At 37.1% G+C, this 19,097-nt stretch overlaps 1 protein-coding gene across 9 annotated transcripts in view; it reads right to left on the bottom strand.

Moving 5' to 3' along the window:
* Positions 1-19,097, bottom strand: part of ctnnd1 (catenin (cadherin-associated protein), delta 1) — an 81,864-nt gene that overhangs the window by 18,543 nt on the left and 44,224 nt on the right. For 5 of the 9 annotated variants that reach the window (XM_039767617.1, XM_039767618.1, XM_039767619.1 and 2 more), the window contains 8 exons: positions 18,790-19,046; positions 16,216-16,287; positions 15,727-15,870; positions 10,967-11,286; positions 8,340-8,630; positions 2,418-2,661; positions 1,958-2,180; positions 29-212 (listed from right to left, as the gene is read on the bottom strand). In XM_039767617.1, the coding sequence (XP_039623551.1) occupies positions 29-212; positions 1,958-2,180; positions 2,418-2,661; positions 8,340-8,630; positions 10,967-11,286; positions 15,727-15,870; positions 16,216-16,287; positions 18,790-18,984 (1,673 nt within the window). In that variant the 5' untranslated portion in view covers positions 18,985-19,046. The remainder of the gene's footprint in view (positions 1-28; positions 213-1,957; positions 2,181-2,417; positions 2,662-8,339; positions 8,631-10,966; positions 11,287-15,726; positions 15,871-16,215; positions 16,288-18,789; positions 19,047-19,097) is intronic. The other 4 variants (XM_039767625.1, XM_039767623.1, XM_039767624.1 and 1 more) reach the window with 2 other exon arrangements.

Genomic DNA, 19,097 nt, shown 5'->3' with positions numbered 1-19,097 from the left:
AATCAATTTTTATCCCTTTGTAGCATACCTTAAGCAACCAGCAGTATTGGTCAATGCCGTCTCCCATTCAATGTGCCTAGGTTTTGAGTCTTCATTCTGCTCACTCTCCCAGCCAGAATGTGGTACCATTACTTCATCAGACAGTGCGTGTAGAGCATGGTCCACGATTTCCATCTTGACAGAATCATGAGAAGATAAATTCCACAAGGTGCCTAATACACAAACAGAGTCTTAAGTATGACAGGGTAGACTGGAACTGAAAGTATAAAAACAGTCAGGTTGTGATTCAGGATTTTACTGAATAACCCATCAGCTCTGTACCAGTCCACTTCTGCAGAAAGACAAAGATGGGACAATTACTGTTACACTAGTGAAGGATGAGAACTTTTCCTGCTGTTTAAATACAAAAAATGATGCAATGATCCAGAAAAATAAAAATATATACACACATGTGTGTATATATATGTGTGTGTGTACAGGGTGGTCCAGATCTAATTATGCAAATCCAGATCTGGATGATTGATTTATGCTGGGATGATCCCAGTTCAGCGCGAAGACAATTCTTCATGTCGTCAGTTCACACACTTCGATCCGGGATTTTTCGGGTGATTTTCTATGTAATAAACTTAAGTTATAGCAGAATGAAAATTGCATAATTAGATCTGGACCACCCTATATGTATGTATGTATGTAGGTAGGTATGTATGCATGTTGATACGGCCCTTCACTAAGTCCACAGAATTTAATTTGCCCCAATCCATCATGCCTTCTGTTAAAACCTTGTCCAGGTTTGTATTTCACCCTTTTTCTCTTATCAAAACCTCATTCTGCATTTTTACCACTATTTGCTCTAAAACCTGCCTCTCATTGATCTTTCCCTTTAGCTTATCTAAAAGCAGCTTTTCAGGGAACCCCTAACACTCTATTCTGACTATGTACAGCTCAGACAGACAATGTCAGGCTAAACTGCCAGAGTGCAGAGCTTTATGAGAACCAAGCTGGTTGTAGTTTTACCTTAATAGCTTTTATTTTTTATATTATTTCATTTTACATTTAGTTTTAGTTAAACTAAAAATATAACGTGAAAGCTAAATTTAGTATTTATTTAACAAAGCCTTTAGTTTTAGTAATTATGGTATGGTTAAAGTGAGTTATGAAGGTTAGCTTCATGTCAAATAGAGAAAACCTTAAATTTCCAAACTTAAGTCTAATGTCAGTAGACCCCTACAGATGTCCTGTTAAAACCTAACAAAACCCAGATACCGGACAATTTAAGGATGATTATATTTTGCGATTACTTTTGCAGAACAAACTGCACTTTTACCTGAAGATTAGCAATCAAAATTTAAGCCAATATTTCTTTCACCATTGCATCCCACCATAGTCCCACCATAACACCAACACAAAAGAAAGCCTGATTGTTTATGTGTTTCAGTTTTTTTTCTTTGCCTAGAAACATGTTGCAGATATGAAGGGGAGCTTCAAGCTTTGCTGGGCTTTCGCTCTTAATCTGCATGGCACACACCCAGCTCTAACAACTATTCTTCTTTCATATTCTAAAAATTGCCGTTTGCACGTTACACGTTTTCTTCCGGCCATGTTGATCGCTGATGCTGTTTCAGTATGTAAAGTTTCCATGACTAAATTTCACTACCTACAGGGAAGGCCTAAAATTTTACGAAAAATGGAATCTATAGTGTTTTTACAGGTACAATCATGAAAACTGAAAATATTTTTTTATTTTAGTTATTCTTGGCAGGAACTATAATTTCAAATTTTCATTTTGGCTTTGTTATCAGTTTACAAAAACGTTCATTAATAATTTTAATCTTCATTTTAGTTTAACAGAATGAACACATTACCCCATTCAAAAAAGTTACCTCAATGTGAGCCGCACACTATCGGCCCTGCTTTACAAACTAGCTTTCCAAAAAATGAAATAGCTATTTTGCATTACCTGTGATGCAGTCTGTCAGATCCTGGTCCCTTGCTTTGCGCAATAGCCTTACTAATGCTGGAACACCATCACAGTTTTTGATTGCCACTTTGTTATCTCCATCATTGCCAAAGGAAATATTTTTAAGTGCACCACAAGCACTGTAATGTACATCCTTTTTTGGATTATCAAGGAGACTGACAAGGGCAGGTATACCTTTTAATCGTCTCACATCAGACTTCACCTGCCAAGAAATCGCACAGTAAACTTACAAGTTTGGTTATAGACAAAAACTAACAGAAGTAATGTTACATAAAAATGTAACTGAATACAACTGTGGATATTTGGGATCTCAGGTCTCTAAACCTTTGGTGCTGGCTTAAGCAGTTCATTTTTAAGAAGCACAAAAAGGCATAATGCCAAGGGCTTGCATTTAGGACTACGCATTCAAGGTAAAGCCATAAACAGCCAAGGCACATACCTTATCATTACGGAATGTTAGGTGCTGGAGGAATGCTGCAGCATTAGATTTCACTGGATCAAGGCGATAATTCAGCATTGCAATGACTTCAGGAAGCTCTGGTTGCCTCCACTGAACAGGAGGGCCTTTTCGTAGTGTGCTGTCCAGACTAGCCATGCTGCCCCGCTCTGCCTGGGCTAAAGGTGCAGTCCAGTAATAAGGATCCCCTCCACTCATATCTCCATCAAGAGTGTCTTCATAACTCCTGGAAGACGAGAGAAATTCATGTAACAGTCTGCTAAGGAGGTACCCACAGAACAAAACCAACTCCAACTTAATTCATTCAGCATAAAGCAAACTACCGCATAGTCAAAAGCTCTTAAAAAGCTTCAAGGTGCAAAGACCATAACCCCACACTAACTAATGATGAAAACAAAGCATAAGCATTTGAAATTAATATTTTGGCCAACATATGATATATACAGTATCTGTAGCTTGCTTTGCTCTTTGGTAGAATTCTGATGAAATTAACAAAGTTGTATATTTCCTTCTATTGGCAGAAAGGTAACAATGGGTAGGCTTTAAACTCACTGTGGAGTCTTCACATTCTCCGCTTTCATGCATAGGCTTTCCTTGAACACCGATGTGCTGGTTGGAATGATTGACTTGGCCCTGGGTGAATGTTGTGTGCATGATTGTGCCCTGCAATGGACTGGAACCCTATCCCGTTTATAGATTATTCAGGTTCCAGTTTTTTTTTGGAATAACATTCTACTTTATATAAAAACACCATTTTCCACAGAACGTGGCTTGCAGATTCTAAGACAAAAAAAGCAGATAAGAAATGACAGAGCTTCACTCCACTATTGTGGCAGATGAGATATGAAACATCTACATTCAGTATGTTTAAAATACAAATTGTTTTAGTAATGACTTAATTATTCTAACAAAACTATTTTGGTATGACTAAAAACTGCTTTAAATCTTATTATTGTGAATGGGGCACATCACATACGTTATCTGCTGTTAAAACACACACACTTTATATGTTACTTGCCTCATATATTGTGTACTGATGACCAAGAAAAACTTAACATCTTATGTTCTCATGCAGAATGGAAGTTAAACTTTAACACAATGCAAGTCTCCGATGTGACCAGTGTTGGACAACAAACAATATTAAAACCTCCAGCAAAAAAATGTCACTTTATTCATGTCATACCATCCAAATATCTAGTCATGTGCTCAAAATGTACCAAACACATGACTATAATATTGCTAAAATAATTTACTTCCAGAAAATGCTCTTATGAACTAAAATACAGTGTAGTCAGATACGAATGAGTGTTTAATTGTAGTCCCTCCCCCTGTAGTTACATTTTCATTCTTTTCCACAACTGGAGTACCTCTAAGTTATCAGCACACTATGAAACTGCCCAGGTGTATTGATCTTGCGCTTGCTGAATTGATATGTACAAATCTATTCTCAATATTTTTTACCTTTGTACACCTCTCACATTAAACTTTGCACTGTTATATTACTTAAAATGCAATGTTAGCCAATGAATAGCAGCTATACTGGGCTAGACTCTTGAACAATGAATTGGGGGTTCAGGCAGGTGTTCAATTTAAATGCTCGGGCACGTGTGACCATAATTATAATTCAGTTGAGTGTTTACAGGAATTTACTTATTCAATAACATTTCAGGTGAATACAATACAAGTGTTTGGGTTGTTGTGAACCTATGACTGGATGACTTCAAATGTTGACATTAACTCTTTTAGGGCGGATGTCGACTTTTGTTGACAGGAGGGGTTGAGGGCGAATGTCGACTAAAGTCAACATCCAGGGATAGAGGGCGATAATCAGCTGTTAATGGTGACAAATCTCACTGTCACGTCACAGGCATTCCCTCTGTGCTTGGAGGAATGCTAGACTCGTTGACTCGGCAACTAATCCTAGCGTGTGCGTGAGTTGCGAAATGTAAACAATGGCAAGATGGCATCGACATGTGACAAGGGAGCGAAGCGAGTGCAGAAAACACTCGGCAGACAATGTTTTGCGCATTATCGCAGAGTCGGACTCTGATTTTTCAGAATCGGATTTTATTGACAGTGATCAGGAGATCGAGCAAGAGAGCGAGAAGCCGGCATCAGCTGATCAAACACCAGCCGATACCGCGCCAGCGGATCTGCTGCCAGTTGAGCGGTTAGCGTAGCCGATGCATCTAAGGCAAGGTTCGTATGGGATAAATACACAGACATTGATCAGTTGAGAGCCGATCTGGCTACTGGACTTCACAAGACGGCATGGCTTGCTGTTGGACACGACAGATCACCAGCTGATGTACTTCAGGCTGGTCTCTCCTGATGCTGCTTTTCAGCTACCGTCAGATGAGAACAACAGGTAGGCAGAAAAATTTTTTGAATCGCGGGCTGCGTTTGCATCGCATTCTCGTTTTTCAAAGTGTAAACCCACAACAAAAGACGAGATGAAGCGTGCTGTGGTATTACAAATAGAGATGGGACAGAACTGGTGATATAACTTCAGGGAGCATTGGTCCAAACGTGCTTTGTCCCCTGGTGGCTTTGGACAGGTTATGCAGCATGGTGATAGGTACGTTTTGCTGCAAAGACAGTGCATGCAAGACAGCAACATTTGTCAAAAGTAAATATTTTTTGTTGATTTGATATGTTACACAATTGCTTTGTGTTCTTTTTTAAAAAATGTCAGTTTTTGGAAAAATATTCAGCCCTGGGAGATAAGAAAAAAAAAATTAGCCCTAAAAGAGTTAATACCATAAGCGTTTTTATCATGGGTATTTATGTGTTTGTTACCCAACAATGGTCAACATCTTATAATACGCTGCCATGGCTGTCCATGATTTTAAATCACCTGTAGCCCTTACACCATTTGAGCCACTGACCTGAAATTTCATACACACATGTGACAAATTTCGTACACATACTACTTGACTCCTACTATCCGCTTTCGGAGTGATGATTGACCTCCATGGTTCTTCCTCTTTTTATTTTTACTTTATGGTAGAATAAACTCTCGGCAGCAGCCGGCGGAGTGGCCGTGTGGTGCATGCATACGGACACCGTTCTCATCCCTACAGCCATCGCAGTCACTTATCTTACCTCTTCGTATCTGTTACGGCTGGCTTGTGAGTCGCAACATAAAACAGGCACAACACCACATTTTTGAGGAAAACTCCATTTAATTTACCCAAAATGAGAAAAGTTTACATAACAAAACTAGACATCTAGGGGTGTAAAATAAAATTATACACGCGAGAGTATTTAATGGGAAAACTAAGAAGAGGGGGAGAAAAAAAAACACACAAGCCAACACACAACCTGCTCCAGCCCCAAAGAAAAAAAACAGGTTTTTATACATCGCAACTCTTCCAGAGGCTTAATCAGTGATTAATATCACCTGTTGCCCAGCCAGCGATTGCACTTCCCGCAAAGCCAGCAGAGGGTGCAATAAACAGGCGTAACAGTATCTTAAATCACTCGAGGCAGATTGAAGACTTAAATGAAGCTTAAGTAAAAAAAATTAAAGTAATTGCAACACAAACACTGACTTAATCAGTTTTAACGCGAAAAGATGCAGAAGAAAAAAAAGAGAATAAGCAGGTCGCTAGGGTGGAGAAAAGAAGAGCTGCTCAGGAAGCAGCAAGCGCATCAACCTCTGAGCAAACGAATGCTAAAACGTACAGACAGAGTAGGAAAACTATGAATGCTCAAGTGTAGTGTGCTGTTACTGATAGACCTATATTGCATCCGAAACTTTCTCTGTTCAGCATGAACACATAGGATTAAAGATTTCTGCTGGCTGTCACTAAACAGGGTTTGATGAGGGGGTGGTCTGGTAAGTAAACAAAAAAAAAAATGTGGGTGTAATATTTCAAGTTACGCCTTGCTCAATATAAAACCTTTGCATGCCTGCAGCTTTCGAAGTATTTTTCATTTCTGTACTAGGTGCAGCAAATACTTGGCTACTCACAAGCAAGGATCATAGTATAGATAAGATTTTTGGGGTTTAGTAAAACTGAATAAAAAGCAAGTCAGTTTATTCAATTAGGCAATCAGAAATTGTCACTTGTTGCTTGCTCGTAATATGGTACACTCTTCAGTGCTGATGCAAAATAGCAGGAGGAAGAGAATAAAAGCCAAACCCTATATGGGGCCCATATAAAAACATCGTAACAAGTGCCTACTTAGTTTAAATTAAAAAAAACACACTACTCTTTTCATCTGCCACTTGTGTGTATATACTGTATATGTCTTAAGTACAATACAGTTTACATGGCCATGTCTCCGGCCTTTTACATTCTTCATCCATGAAAGGAGCACCCAGAGGCAAAATTTGGTTCTGTGGGTACACTTCTATGTGCATGGGATCAAATGCTACACTGACTAATCCAGATCAAACATTTACAGTATGATCATGGATTTTGTTGCAGTGTATGATAAATCCAGAGAAAGTAAGCAAAATATGTTTTTGACCTTCAAGCAATGGGAACACGGCTATTCTTTCCTTACATTTCATTTCTATTACCTTATAAGTTATTATCTTTCCTTTTCACCCCAGCTTATTTCCTGCCTCATATTTCAAACCAATATGAATGCATCAAATGACACTGTCATGACATTATGATCAGCAATTTTTTTTCATACCTGTTATAAAAAAATAAGACTGTAGTGGAGGTACTGTTGCTATAAAACACTTTTAAACATCTTAGTTTTTTGGAGAAGTTCTGCAATGGTTAGATGAAGTCCAAGAGCCTACTGCTGTTTAGACAGATTAAGTGACTTGGAATGGATCCTTTTGCATTCTCTGTTATCAATATTCAAGTAACAGCTCTTAAAATTCTGCTTGCACAATACCACCAGAATCTCTACTTCCATGTCTGTTGTCAGTGGAAAAGTGGCATTAAACTTCTTTACTGAATACTGTTGAAGGGGGTATTGTTTATAATAAATAAAAGATGGCCAAAGGCCCACAGATATTCTGAAAATTTGTTTTTCTCTTAGCTTGATAGCTGATCGAATGTTATTTTGTACTCTGATTTAGCAGCATTTTACTTAACTGCTTACATTTGTGAAACCCAAAGCCCACATTATGCTTTCCACCATTCAAAATCAAAAAACATTTTAAAAGTACTGCACTTAGTTTATCCTGAACAGAGAGTTCCTTATTTACTACAAGGAACGGCCCTGACCCTGAAACTTTAAACAAGACTATTATCACATTTGTATACTAGTTTTCTAGCTTCCTCAAAGCACTTTACTAACACAGTATAAACCACTTCTGCCACTACCAAAGAAAACATTCCACCTGGATTATATAATGGCAGCCATGTTTGTGCCAGAACGCTCACCACAAACTAGCTATTAGGTGGTAAAAGGGTGAGCAAGGAAGCCAACTATAATCATGGGAAAATTAGGGGGCAGAATGGACAAGGTCATGGGAGGCAATTTAGCCAGAACATCTTCGGACACTGTACTTTTTTTCAAATGATGACCAGGGATCTTTTGTGACCACAGGGAGTCATGACCTTTGTTTTAAGTTTCATCCAAAGGAAGGCACCATTTTCTCAGCAGCGTCCCCCAACAGTACACTGTAACTTTTGAGATTCAAATATTTGAGATTCTTTTCTGGCTGGTCTCCCATTCAAGTACAGGTCAGGCCCCTAACCATGCTTCTCTTAAATACAGAAGATGAGTTAATCTTCTGATCAGATTCACTGCCCAAGATGAAACCAGTGTTCGTGGTGCTGGTTTACTTTTTAAGCATTACCAGTTGTAGGTAAATCAATCCAGTAAATTTACAATATAAAGAAAACACTTGCAAAACAAGGACTATTAGCATTTGAAATGTCTGATTCAATACACTGTAGGCTAAATCAAAAAACCTCATTAATACTGTACCTTAGCCGCCTTCGAGGGTCAAGTGTGCCTCCTCCTCCACCAGTGCGCCGAGGTCCAGTGGAGTAATCCTGAATTCCTCCTGTGTTCATACCATAGTCTAAATCATCATAACCCAGGCTCCGCTGATCATCCTCTAGGCCATATGGTTCGGCAATATAACGTTCCGGATGAGGGCGACTGCTTAGTTCCAAATTACTGCCCATTCGAACTTGAGGCTGGGCTGCATAAAGATCATTCTGTCGACTCGGAGCCCGGTAAGCAGAATCTAGAGTGCGGTAACCATCTGCAGGTCTATGAAACAAATATAAGGAGAATAGAAATGTTAATACAAACTGAATTGTCAGCAATAAACATATAGCTTAAGAGAATTAACCAGCTGGTCCTGAAAATTAGGTAGTTCAAAGTACATAACTAAAAAGATACATCAAAATGTACATATGTTACATCTCTCCCAAAATAACAAGAGCCTCTTTTCCCCTTCTCACACCCAACTCCCTGACATAACTAATAACCACTTCAACTAACAAATCAGAAGTCTCCAGTGACCAATGATTCATGGTAGCTAAATACATGCATTGGGATGTAATCTTCCAGAAATGTAGTTTTGAAGTTCAGTTTTAACATAGAAAACTCCTCCACCTCCTTTAAAGTACAAACTCTCCTCTCTGTAATCACTCCATAGCACTTCTACCTAAACTCAGAAGCACTACATTATGCATTTACTCTCTGTACATAAATTGTAGGATCTATTTCAGTTTGGAGGGCATTTTTTTAGTAAGGCTTCCATCTCTGCAAAAGAATGTGTGCGCAGCACAGCAAGGCCAAAAAACATAACATGCAATTAACTATGCTTCCCTAACACTGGCCAACTTCGATTCAAAGCACTTCACAGTAAATAAGAGCACCTGGAGAAAATCAATACAAGAGGGTCATGTACAAACTGCATACAGGGAGGAATCAAATTAGGATCTGACTGCAGAATGCATCTTTCAAAGGGTAGTATTGGAAATTCTTTAAAAGACATCTCCTTAATTAGGTTGCTCCCAATCCATGTCAGAATCCAAACTCTTCAACACTTAGAGGACTCTTTCTCAAGTAGACTATTGAATGTTCACCTCACTTGAACTGATGGAAATAAAACTGCTCTCCCTTTCTCTTACTAGTTTGCTACTATTGGCTCACATCAACTTAATTACACTGAACAGACGCCACTGGTAATACATTTCAAGTGGCAGACTTATTATACACGATTCAGATACTATTTCAAACACATGGCCATTACCTTTAAGGCATTAATACAAAAACACAATGACCATTCCTTCTGCGTGCATATTGTGTGTTATGTTTAAATGCGTTTCCAGGTTTTCCACTAATTTTTAACATACAGGTAAAACTAATTTTCTCAGAAACCATACATTAAGAATTTCATTCAGTTTACCAGATTAACCGGTACTGTATATATCACCCATTGTGTGTGGGTACATGGATTAAGTGAAGTGCTTACTGACAGTGACAAATCTCGTATGTATGTATAGATGGGTTCCACACAGGCAAAAAAAAAAGGGCGCAAATTTCTTAACCAGGTCAAACAATGACATTTGAATGTTTTAAAATATGCCCATCTCCACACAGTACTAAAAAAACCTGGCAAAATTAATATTTACATCATACTACTTTCAATGCCTTATGCCTTAAATGTGGGAAAGTAGGAAAAATTTCTTCAACTGCTTTTTTAAAAAAAAAAAAATTACCCCACATACAATGGAAAACACTTGGAAGGAGGCCATTCTGCCCCATTCTGGTTTCAGGTGCCAAAAAGAAAACAAAACACTGTGGCAGACAGCTTGTGACAGTGAATGCATTTGCTTGAAGATGACCTTCCTGGTCATTAATGTTATGTGAACAAGCAAGAGATAATGTTTAACAATTTAACACCACCAAAAAATATGGATTAGAAAATTATACCATGACTTATAACCATAGATTTTATTTTTGGTAAAAGCACACAAATGTAAACGTGTCTGGTCAGGGACATTGTTAATTGAAGGTTGGCTTTCAACTTTGTTTTTACTATTCCAACTAAAGCAAGAAAAAAATCTTAAAAGAAAAGCAGGTTGGGATTACTGGACAACCATAGAAATTAGAATTCTTAACTTAATAAAAGCGGCTCCATAGGGAAAGGTGTCAACTGTGTGTTTAAGAGAACAGCAGACAGAAAATATCCATATAAGTGGAAAAAGGAAGGAGTAACATGGTTAAATCAAAGCAAAATACACACAGCAACCGAAAAATGTCAGGTGAAATGGATGGACTATATGATTGGATAAAACAAAACCTTAAAAAAATCCTCTACATTACAACTGTCCTGTTTATCAGTAATATTCAAGTTGATTAAACATTACACAAAATCAAGATATTTTTGGCTAAGAACCACTTAAATCTACACCAAGCCAATAAAAAGTAACAGAAGGGCAATAGAAATTTGCCATTTTGGAAAAATTCAATTCATATCATCCATAAACAGCAAACGCTATATCCTGCATTAAACTGTTTCAGCACCCTTAATTTGCAAAAGTTAAAACTGTTAGTTGTTACATAGAAGTTCTGCATTAAAATAAATAATTCACCTGTATCGCTCATCCATGCGAGTTACACGGGACAAACTGGCATACGCATCAGGTGGTGGTCCAGGTCTATAGCCAATATCATCATAGTTTCGCTGGTAGCTACCTGTGTCGGCATAGTGATAATTTCGAGGAACAGTGGATGTTCCTGGAGGTCCCATGTACATTTCATTGCTTGGCACTACTCCTCTTCCACCTTGATACATACGGTCAAGGGTAGCTGCGTAGTTGTTGCTGCCCTGAACTGAGCCATCCACAGACAATGAATCTGACATTGATGGAATGACTGTTCTTGTGGTCACTGTCTTCACCACCTTCTTCACCTGTAAAACAATTTGAGTATTAAAAATTATTCCTACAAATTAAGATGAACTACAAAAAAACTGAACAGTACACCTTTTTAAAAGACAATATTTAACTTGCTGCTAACCTCAAATGTTAAAACCACTGTCTCAGGCCCCATTTATATAGTAGAAGGGAACTAACTTTAGCCAAGAGTCATAACAAATATGCACAGATAAGAGATTACTAGGGTCACTGCAAAGTCAACAATTTTCTTATTTGCAGTTTTATTATAAACTCCAGATTCAAGAATATAGACATAATTTCTCCATATAAATACTGCCGATAGTTAACCACTGATTGATTTGCCCAAGACTTAAAACCAAGTGATCTTACTGATTATACAATATAAATTCACACTGGGAAACTGAAGTGCCTTTCTGGACTGTCCTGCCTACTAGACAGATTTTCAAATGTTCATTTAAAATGACTTGCAGTTTTTAAGCTACATAGCAGTTTTATATCCAAAAGTAGAACAGAAGTGTGCAAAATGCAGCTCGATTTATGCGCTTTTAAGGCATAAAGGCTTACAAAGTTCACGGTCTGTAAACTGTGTAATCTGCTAAAATACAAAAGCAGCACATCCTGAACAAAAAGCAAAATACAAAGCAAGCATGCCACTTACAAGGTTCGGATGAAATGGAAATCATAAAGCATGTGTTTAGAATTACTAAGAACATTTTACCAACAAGTGTGATTGAAGGCAAAGGCATTTGGAGGCTAACCAATTACTTTCAGCACCTAGAAGAACAATCACCTCTGCACAAAAAAAACAATTTAAGATGCAAGAGGAGCTGAACACAGCCACTGCCAATAAACAATGTGCCTTCTTGTGCTATGGCAATTTTTGGAGTTAACACTTCATTGTCTTTTTATCCCACTTTGTTTTATTCACATGAATTACATTTTAGACACTTGATTTGCCACTCTTTATACCAGGCAAAATCCAGCAAGGATGAAAATAAAAAGTAATTTAATCTTGAATAAGTGTATATGCTGCCCTCCAAATACATTATTACAAAAACACATTTTTAGTTGATGTTTGTGTTTTTATTTTTACAAATTTCAAAGCTGTTTACAGGAAAACCTCCCACTGAGAAACTCACAGCCAACCCCAAACGCACCCCCCCCACACACATTTGTCCAAAAGCACACAAATATAACCTAAGTAAACACAAACATTTACACTGTTTGAAATGCAACCTGTATCAGTATATATAATATATAAATACCCATAAAAATATACATACACACACAAATATACACACACGGGAAAACTGTGTAGAATACTCGCAATATCACACTGGATTTCAAACCCTGCAAAACATATTTGGTGAAATGCTCAAACACATTAAAATTTACTGAGTAGTTTACATTTGGACTACAAACCTAAGGCTATAATCAAGACCCTTCAGAAAACTCTTAAAATATATAAAATAACACACACACTACATAACAATACAGTTAAGTGTCTGGGGCAAAACAGCACGCCAAAACATTAATAGAATAACTTCAAATATGCCAAACATACCTCAACTGTTACAAAGATGTTCTGATGTTGATGGAAGTGAAACAATCACAAGACACCCTTACGTGATATATTTAAATTAATAAGGCAGCAGCCTGGGTAAAAATATAAATTTTCAGCTAATCTTTCTTTCATTTAAACAAAACAAAAAAGTTTCAAAATCAATCTCATGAATCTACCATGCTGAATTACAATACATAGATTTTTGTGTCCGATCCAGTAGATGGCACTAATGCACCTGTTAGGACTTTCTACAGAAAAAGCATGGAATGTTATTATAGTCACTTACAACAGCATGAATATTTACAATACAAAGTATAACATGAACAGTTTAACGGAACATATTGGACAAGAAAGGAAATGCAGGGAACATGCAAGTCAGTATGTGTGAAGTGTGGCTATCCGCTAATGTAGTATACCGACGTATACAATAATTGTCAGAAAACAAAATTTGCTTACATAAACAATAATGACATTGAAAATATTCCCTTGTGTGTACCCTGCAGGTACTGTATGTTTAACCCGGGTTTCGATACAACCCTGGCCATGGGTAAAAATGGCCTGGCAAAAAACTGACATTACATTTTCGGCATTTTGATTTGGTGATAGACATACAATATGCTAAATGAACTGGTAATTCCCTACGCCGTAATATAAAGGGAATATCTTGTTTTGAGCTGTCATTTTTATGGAATCCCTGTAGTTTTTCCGTCCTAACGTTTCTTGTTGTCTGGCAGTTTGCCGCTCCTCTTCAGAAAGGTTGTGTGTGTAATTCATTTTTTGTTCACTGTCTAGGTGAAAGACTTGCTTGCTGCCACTGATGTTCGGATAATGTCGCTCTGTGGTTTGTCGTACATTGTCTTTGTTGTTCTAAGGCACCTTGCCTGTGCTGGTTGGTCTGGCATAATGCAGATGTTTCTGCTTCTGTGCATTGGTGTATGTAGGCCAGCGAGACCATTTCTGTTCTTCACAGTTAAGACTAGGGTTCACATTTGGACTACAGACCTAAAGCTACAATTAAAAAACTGCAATTAAGTGTGTGTGTACAAAGCAGCTAACCTGAAGTGGCTCCATAATAGCCACAATGGCTGGTGGTTCTTTTATGCTCCATTCATTCAATGTCAACAAGCATCAGCTCTAGACCCTCATTTTAAAATACTTCTTTTGTCTGAGGACTGTAAGGAAGCCGGAGACTGATTAAAATTACTTAAAAAGTGAGCAACTGAAGATGTTTAACCTGTAAAATTATAGAAAGACAAGTCTTCCCTCTGTATCTTTAATATGAACAATTCAACATTTTAAATGTCCATTAGAGCAGGGGGTCCTCAATCACAGGTCATGGAGGGCCGCAGCGGCTGCAGGTTTTTGTTCTAACCCCGTTGCTTAATTAGAAAGCAATTCTTGCCAACAATTTAATTTCATAGTTTGTTAATGCTCTAACTCTGCTATGTCAGGTAATTCTCATATCCTAGATTTTCTACCCCTTTCTAAGGATTATCATCCAAATTATTTGAAGGCTAAAATGGAGGAGTACCGTAATTCTCAGTCCTTCACTTTTTTCTCTTTCCTTAAAAAAGTGTTTAATTAAACCCAATAGTGCAGATAAATATAGGTGTAAATGGTAACAAGCTTAATGGAGAAATGCTGGTCTCTTGTCATTTTCAGGTTATTGCTACTTAGATGCAATTAAAAACTGAGAATACAGCTGTTTAAATCTAAAATAAGCAATAAGGGTTCAAAATCTTAACGAGCGAGACAACTAAAATGAAGCAGAAGTGTTACTTGAGCAATATGTGCTTCGTATTAAGCAACTGGGTTGGAGAAAAAACCTGCAGCCACTGCAGCCCTCCAGGACCGTGATTGAGGACCGCTGCATTACAGGAATAAATATGGCCAATAAGTTTAGTTGAAAGGGTGCATACACAGAGATTCAAAACACAAATAGGTTATTCAATAACATTTAAAAAGCAATATTTGATTTCTATATTGGAAAGATATAAATGTTCTATGAAGTAGATTTTAATTTTATTAATGCATGCAAGAAGCCTCCAACAACAAAGTGTGGACTGGGATGTGGCGGTACATACTGTATGTTAAATTATTGTGAATTCTGAATGAGTGCAGTGCTGCATTTATTTTTGTTTTTAAAACAGCAATAGTATTATGTTCTACATTTTCCAAATACTGATGTTAACTGTTCATAACTAATCAAGAATTTCTTCTTAACTGTCATTCCATACTAATGCATATGTTATGAAGTTACTACGTAGTCACCCTTTCAAATAAAGTGTTAAACTGAAATGTGTCACTTTACATTAAAAGCTCTATATGCAAGGGTAAGTAATTTCTAAAAAAGTCACCACTTAATATATCAGTTCACACTAATTCAGTCAAGATAAAAATCAATATTGAATCGAGACAGGAGTGCCGATATCCAGCCCTAATAAGCTTAACATTTTCTCTTAAATACTCTTTGTAAGGTTTCCAAATTGAAAAGCTCCTTGAAACGGGGCCAGTGCTGAAACACAGGACTGCCGATGCAAGCCAATGAAGCTGGCTATCAATGGACACATTCACATATTTTAGCGCACAGCTTTTCACCAGGAGACACAACATTGTGTTCAGATGACAATGATAAAAATGAAGGGACTGCAACTGGGCTGGTGGAAGCCGCGTGAGTTTATGGCATTAGGCTCCCTTACTTTTATTTTTAAGGTATTACAAAATGGATCCATATTTGTTTCAAAGTTTTCCTTTTGATTCATACACACCATACTGGAAGATAAACACAATTCTAATATCATGCTCAAAATTCTAATTATCATAACATTGTGATTAGGATGAATACGCCAAATCCAATAAATATGTGAACAGAATTTGATAAACCGCTTACTGTGGTTTCAGTACGTCTTGTTGTTCCATCCTCTGAGGTCTCTACAGAAACCACCGACTCTGGCTGGTCTGGATCTTCTTCCACTGTTACAGTCTCTTCAACTATATGCCCTGGGTCTATCATCCTGTACTGGTGAGCTTGAGGCTGCAAGAAACAAAGTTGCAATATTAAAACCTGATTTAGCAAAAGAGTAACAGCGGATCAAATGGACCACAAAAAAAAAAAAAAAAAGGTTCAGTCTCCTACCAATATTCATCACAGCAAGACCAAAATCAAGTAAAGGATACATGTGGCAAGGCAAGTTACTAAAATCTGAATTGTTTTTAAGTAGGCTTGAAGTTTATTTTTGCATACAAGCATTAACAAACTATTTCTAAAAAGCAACATGCAAAGCAAACAAGCTTGCTCAAAACTGTTTTTAAAGAGATTTTTGAAGGCATATCTATGCTGCTTGCATTGTAAAAGAGAGCATCCATCATGCAAACCAACCTGCGCTCCGTTAAGATAGATGTCAGCAACCTTCTGTCTCTCTACATCCATATCACCAGTCAGCCGGCCATTCTGGACAGAACACAGAAGAGAAAAACCTCAAACACACCCCTCCCAATACTACAGAAATGGGACAGAAAAGAAAAAGGAAGCTTGGCAAACATGACATGTAGCAAGGTTAATGGCTTAAAGAATTAAACCATTTAAAATAAGGGGAAATATTGAAAAACAAACTTGGAATGAAGCAGGAAAAAAATATCCAGAATGATCAATGTACACTCACCATTAATATAAATGCCAGTTAAAAGTAGATTAGTCACTATAAATACCGTGATACCCGACATTTTTTATACTGTATGTTCTATGAGATAACGAGACACCATTTGTATATTATATACAAACCAACTGGACATTAACAATTATCATATGGACGATGTAATTTGAGAAATGCAAAGAGAAAGCAATCTCTTTAAAGCACATCCCATCAAAAAACAATGATAACCAAGGATGGAACACAAAGTAATTCTTTACCAAGAAAAATTTACATTTGGGAATCAAACACCCAGTTAAGTTGGTAAAGCGAAGGACATGAAATGCTTGTAACAAACTACAAATTAAGCAAAATGGTTTAAATTGTATGTAAATATTCTTAATATTTTTCCCTTCAAACTTGCACTCAATTTGGAGCCATTCCTCCTACAATTTTGAATACATTTCAAGAGTGTTCAAAACATTAACAAGTACCGGAACAGAAAACCATTTATATAAATGACAGAATTTTGCTTTAAATTGGTATTCTCCCAGCTAATGAGGAAAACTGTTTAAACCCTGCTGAAAATCTAAGTGGCAAAACAACAAATGGACCAAACTGACCAATAAAACCAAAATTCAAAAAACAGCTAATTAAACACAACTGCACTATATACAGGCCACTCTAATAATTACGCCACAAAGATTATAAAAAAAATGTATAGGTTCCAATATGCTTCTTTAAATTATATTCATCTGACGAAAACAGGAAACTGACAATCACATGTATGAAACTAATCTGTATCTTAATTCATGCTTGCGTTTCTGAATCACATCAACATATTACTTTAAGCTTTACTAAGGGAGTACAGTAATTCCTTGTACAATGAGATTTTTATTAACGCATGTTTTTGCTATAACAGTATTTATAATTTTAAAACATCTGAAAGCAAAAAAGCAGATAACAGCTGGCTATGTTCCAAAAATGGAATACCTTTAACTCATTCTATTTGAAAAAACTATCACCTACAATTTTGTGACAGTAATGTAAAAAAAGTGCCACTGCAGCTCTACTGGCTTGGGCTATATTTAAAAGTTATTACATTTCATACTTATGAACGGAAAGACAAAGTACCAACAGAATAGTGTGCGAAACAAATGTAAATAGTTACCACTAGAGTAAAAACTTGAAATTATAAAGCTTCATATAGATAGTGCATCATTTGCAAAAATAGAATGCAACAAAAAAAGGTACAAATGAATTGTTGGCACAGACTGTTATTAAAAAGGAAAAAGTATGCAACAGCCACTTCATCATATATGACAAAAGTGACATACATTCTACTGATCACATGGAACATCAATGATATGGATATGATATGACTGCAATCAAAAAACAAACAAAACTGAAATGGCCATTCAGACTAAAGATGCACACGGTCAAAACCTTTCTGTAATTTTTGGATGGTTTTAACACACTTCGCATAAAATGTGTTTGAATTGTAGATGAAGGTGCAAGTGTAGACAACAATGCTGCTTAAAAATATCCAGCGAGTTAATACATTGGTGAAAGAGACAGCTACAGGAATTTAGCCAAATATCCAATATAAATGACACAGGTTTGTTTACGGAGGGGTAAGGGAGTGCACAAGCTTCATTAATCTTTTCTTTCAAAATAATTTCAATTTTCAACAGCAAACATTTCTCCAGTTAATACATTTTTAATTTACTATCATTTGGGGGCCAATAATTGATTGCTGGTAACACACTGCATTATACAGTACTGTAATCCATTATAACATTTGATAGGCACGGTTTTCCACACCAATGGAGTTTCTGAACCAATTAACCATATACAAGGTATTGCTGCATTTTACAAAAACAATGTGTCACACAGCACTAAGCATGTTCATGATCCATGCCATTTCTGTATATTATGCTAGAAATGGAACAATATACATCCCAAATTATTGTGCATATTTTCAATATAAACTGCAACCCATGTGTGACACTCTGGGAAGGGGGAAATAACTCACTCATAGCTATAGAAAAAATAATTCAAAAACTTTGAAAATTCTAACAAGACATAATGAGACTGCTAATCAGTATCACAATAAGTATAATACCTCCAGAGATTTGGGACAAAAATGAGCATTCACTTGACTAAAAATAGAAAACGAAATCCTGAAATTAGAGAATACTACTCATTGTGACAAACCCCCACCCCTCCAAACTTCATGCATAATATGGCAATTTCCAGCTGTTAAATTCTGCCTATGTGACGCAAGAATAGAGCAGAGTTTTTGTTTCTATTCCATTGGTTACCTGTTGTAATCGCGTGAGCGTTCCAGTGTTGCCGTTGGCAATTGCAGAGGTGTTGTTGAAGCCCCTCTGCGAGATCTGCTGACACATGGTGCGACGCTCTTCTTCCAGGGCACGAGTTAATCGCTCAAACTGAACTTCCTGCTCACGTACTGAAGCCAGGATGCTGGCTGTGGACTCCACATCAGAGTCCTCCATTGATTTAAATACTCTGGCAGCAGGGGCACAAAAAAGGGCAAGGAAGGGGCTGCAGGGGCTGACTGCAGTCAAAATAAGAAAGATGAACACAAACAACCCAAAATAAGAAACCA

Source organism: Polypterus senegalus, chromosome 10 (assembly GCF_016835505.1).
Source record: "Polypterus senegalus isolate Bchr_013 chromosome 10, ASM1683550v1, whole genome shotgun sequence".
NCBI lineage: Eukaryota > Metazoa > Chordata > Cladistia > Polypteriformes > Polypteridae > Polypterus > Polypterus senegalus.
The sequence above is the reverse complement of the archived record's forward strand: the minus strand, read 5'-3'. Positions and strand labels throughout refer to the sequence as shown.